Source organism: Triticum dicoccoides, chromosome 2A (assembly GCF_002162155.2).
Source record: "Triticum dicoccoides isolate Atlit2015 ecotype Zavitan chromosome 2A, WEW_v2.0, whole genome shotgun sequence".
NCBI classification, from domain to species: domain Eukaryota; kingdom Viridiplantae; phylum Streptophyta; class Magnoliopsida; order Poales; family Poaceae; genus Triticum; species Triticum dicoccoides.
The window spans coordinates 730,221,034-730,225,484 of NC_041382.1; the positions used below are offsets into that span (position 1 = coordinate 730,221,034).

General features: G+C 48.6%; 1 protein-coding gene across 1 annotated transcript; it reads left to right on the top strand.

Annotated features, from left to right (window-relative positions):
- The first annotated feature begins 1,094 nt into the window (after positions 1-1,094).
- On the top strand, positions 1,095-2,364 carry LOC119352123 (bZIP transcription factor 27-like). Its single transcript, XM_037618852.1, has 2 exons — positions 1,095-1,721; positions 1,837-2,364. Exons 1-2 carry the CDS (start codon positions 1,242-1,244, stop codon positions 1,957-1,959), a joined length of 603 nt encoding a protein of 200 aa, XP_037474749.1. The 5' UTR covers positions 1,095-1,241; the 3' UTR covers positions 1,960-2,364.
- Positions 2,365-4,451: the final 2,087 nt, after the last annotated feature.

The following is a 4,451-nucleotide window of genomic DNA, read 5'->3' on the forward strand; positions in this document are numbered from 1 at the left end:
CTGATATCCACTCTTCATTTTTGCACCGGCTATTGATGGTTTTCATATTATATAATTCACTGTCATGACTTTGTTGCCCATACATCTTCGCAACTGCTAGGTATGAGCAAAATGGCATCGTACGGCAGCTTCTAGTTTGTGTCTGGTTGATATACTAAGCATGGATTGGTACATGGCACACAACAAGTTAGGCAAGCTTAATTAAATTAACCAGATGTTTAGCTAACAAACTGTAATTGTGACTTGAAAACTGTGGAGAATCTTTTATTTGTGGTGGAGTGTGAGTGTGACACAAATTTTGATCACCTAATATATGTTCAATATGTTTGAGTATAAAAGTCTATCAAATGGCAGAAAACATGTTGTTTTGAAAATTTCAAAAATCACATTTGAAAGTTTCAAAATATTCTGAGAAAAAATTACATACTGACATATAAATATATACTACATGTGTGTAAACTTTCATGAGAAAAACCATCGACACGCGAGCTACAAAAAAAATGAAAAAGTATCTGGTCTTTTAGAAAACAGTATATGCATTGGTCACTGTTTTCAAAACCGCAATTTATCATTTTTGTGTAGCTCGCATGTCAATGTATTTCTCATAAAATAATTCGCACATATAATACACATCCATATGTCAACATGTAGTTTTTTTCAAAAAAAAAACTACAAAATGTGTTTTTTGAATTTTTTCTAAGGCTGCACTCACCAAATGGTGACTACTCGGTCCTACTGTACTACATAATAGTGTACAAGCGTGGGATTTATTATGTATAGCCGGCCATTGCACTTTACTGTGGGTAGTAGAGGAAGGACTGGAGTCAGCTCGGGGTATGCTGGCTAGCTCGCTGTCGAGGAACAGTGTAGGAAGAGTACCAACGGTGTGCATGGGCAGTAGGCCCGATTCCTCCCTAGCTAAAGACTAAAGTCATGTTAAAAGTATTCTCTCTTTTCCTTGCGTTTGCATAAACAAAACTTATATAAAAGTAAAGTTGCAACGGTCGTACGTGTGCACCATGGATGGATGGATGGAGGAGACGCCTTGCTATAAAGGGAGAGCAACATCATCTATCCATCGACCAAGGCTATGCCATTGCTATTGCTAGCGGTTCTGCTCTGCTCGCGTGCCTAGCTACATTTGACTTGCTTCCATCTCACATCCACCCAACTCAAGGAGGATCTACTGTTCCAAACTACCAGACTAGGTAGCAGCAGCAGCAGCAGCAGTAGGATCATCCATGGATGAGCTGTGGAAGGACATGTCGCTGTGCTCCACCCCGGTGGCGCTACAGTCGTACCACCTCCACTCGCCGGCCGCTCATCCCTACCGCGGCGCCGTGTACCTGCAGGACTACCTCGCCGGCGCCAACTCGGTGCCGCAGCCGCCCCGCACGCCGCCTCCTCCACCTCCTCACACGGCGCTCAGCCTCGAGTTCACCAACCTCGGGGGCGCCACCTCGGCCGCCAGCTCCGGCGACGACCCTGTCCACTTCGGCTTCTCTCTCTCCGGAGGCAACAACAGTAGGAGGAGATCAGCCGTCCTGCAGCCGGCCGCGGTGGGTGGCGACCGGCGGCAGCGTCGGATGATCAAGAACCGGGAGTCGGCGGCGCGGTCGCGGGCGCGGAAGCAGGCCTACACCAACGAGCTGGAGCTGGAGCTGGAGCAGCTGCGTCGGGAGAACAAGATGCTCATCCAGCGCGAGAAGGACTTCATCAACGTACGTATCTATCCTCTCGATCTGTCGTTGTCATTTAGTTACTAGTTTGATTATTGCGTGCTAGCTACTCGAAGCATTACGATGATTGCGTACGTATTGCATTGTTGGCTTGCAGGATCGTCAGGCCAAGGCGGCGCAGTTAGCCGTCCCCGACCGCCGGAGCGGTAGGAGCACTGCTACTAGCCTCCAGCAGAAGCAACAGCATGAACAGAGGTGCCGCTCGGCCCCTCCACCGTGATTGGCGCGGCGGCCGTGGACTGTAGCAGCAGCAGCTCCATTCCACTTAGTACAATGGATGGATTCTCCAAGCTAGTTAGCTAGTCTACTAGATGACTTGACTAGCATTGGAGCTCTCATTATTAACTACGTATGTACTGTACTGTGTAAGATTTCTTGTAAAATTAAGCAAGTACTCCCTCCGTCCGGAAATACTTGCCATCAAAATGGATAAAAAGAGGATGTATCTACAACTAATATACATCTAGATACATTTCCTTTTATTCGTTTTGATGACAAGTATTTCCGGACGGAGGTAGTAGATAACTACCGTAGCACTTGCTTAGATATGATGAGTCTCTCTCCGTAATAATATTAAGGTAGGAGATGAATGAATCAATTGAGCTACGTGCACAAATTTACGGCATTTCTTTCCATCACAAGGCCTTTGCTTGAGTGAGCGAGGTGGCAAGAAGATAGGGGTGTGTTTGGGTGCATGCATACCATGTAGCTTGCTTGCCGGCTGGCTGCATTATTGAAGCAAATTTTCTTTGACGTTTGGTGGCCTGCGTATATGCTTTTTCTCTCGCATACACTGGACATTATTAAGGGTTTTTTTTTTGCAAGTCGGACATGATTAAGGGTTAAGAGCTACATATGACACACAAAGTACTCGGCAACTGGGTTGGACGGTGGTTGCGGCTCCACGTTCAGCTTGACGAGCATGCAGTCGTAGGCGAGCGATCCTGTTGACGGGGTGGCGAACCAGTTGCAGTGCTATGGTCACAAGGGAAGTGCACGCGAAGGGATGAGGAGGAGGGTGTCGAGGCATAGGACTAGGAGGAGAAGTGCAGTATGAGTGTGATGGCGATGTTAGTCTAGTAGGCCACGGGCGAGGGCCGGGGAGGGGGGAGGAACGACGCCGATGGCGACAACGTTGCTAGCGTTGTGGCTGCAAGGGAAGTGCGTGCGAAGGGACGAGGAGGAGGGTGTCGAGGCAGAGGACTAGGAGGAGAAGTGCAGTATGCGTGTGATGGTGACGTTAGTCCAGTAGGCCACGGGCGAGGAGGGGCGGGAGGAACGACGCCGATGGCGATCGCGACAGCAGGAACGACATGGTTTCCATGCGGCAACGTTGACGAATAAGAGTGAGAACAGAAAGTAGTCACTTCGAATTTCTAAACCATAACATGAACACCTTAGTACAGTATAATAGGGAGATACACATATACTCATCTACGACCGTTGAAACGAAAAACGTACAACAAGAAAGTCATGTGAAACGGCGAGATAAAGCTACCGGTCAGTGGAAATTCCAAACGGTCCACCATGTGCGACTAATCTGGCAAAATTCATCCAAAATAGCTTCAAACATGAACACAAAATTGAACATTTACACGATAAAGCTACTGGTCAGAGGAAATTCCAAATGGTCGACCATGTGCGACAAATTTGACGAATTCGTTCAAAATGGCTCCAAACATAAACACGGAATTGAACATTTACAGTGAACGAAACTGGGAGAACCGATCATCCGAATGAAACGGCAACATCGATGTGCATCGTTTTTCGTGTAGACCTTATCTCAAATCCAAGCACTGTTGTATAGATTAAAATAGTTTAATAAATAAAGAAGATTAGAAGTTAACCCAACAAATCACGATGCAACCTCATGTACACCAAGTACCATGCCGCACCAGGTTGACTCGCTCAAGCCACCCATGTACGCTCTTTTGCATCACTCGGCCTGCCTCATGAAAAACAGCCGAATCGATCGTTCCTAACAGGTCTACAGGAGGGTGCTTTAAACATCATGCGAACTAAAATTTGCTTGTGAGGCAGGCTACCAAACGGTCCAAAGTTGCATCACGCGGGCTTGATTGGCCCTAACTCAGGCAAACAAACACGTCATAGATGAATGACAAAATGCATGCAAGATAAGATGATTTCTGGAGGGTCTTGTCATGGCAGACATACCGGTGGTCGCGTGGATTCGGTTGTCATTTTACGCCCGGCCGGCCGGTGTGCCACGTACCATGTGTGTTGTCCTAGCTAGCAAAGATCAGAATCCTATGTTGTACTATCAAGAAATAAGAGAAGGATGTTCCTACAAGACTCCTTAGAGTTCAGCGATCGTGGGCCATCGGATCGTGATGCTTGATGGGTTTTGGGCCGTTGGATCGAGAGGTGGGAGGATCTGGACCGTCGGATCTGGAAGAAACACTGCTGGAATGAATAGTAATGGCAGCAGAATGTAAATACCATGCCCCCACCAGAGCATTTTGGTCATTTCGCATGGTGGGGGTATAAAAGGGGGCTGCTCATTTGACGAAGACCTAGCCGCCTCCTCCCTCGCTCGCTCCTGCAGCCGCCTCCCTCCCTCCCTCCCACGCAGCCGCCTCCCTCCTCCCTCGCTCGCGCCTTCGCCCCGCGCCTCCCCCGCGCCCAGCTCCTCCCGCCTCGCCGCCGCCTCCTCTTCCCTCCCGCGCGCCTCCTCTCCCCTCCCCCTCCCTC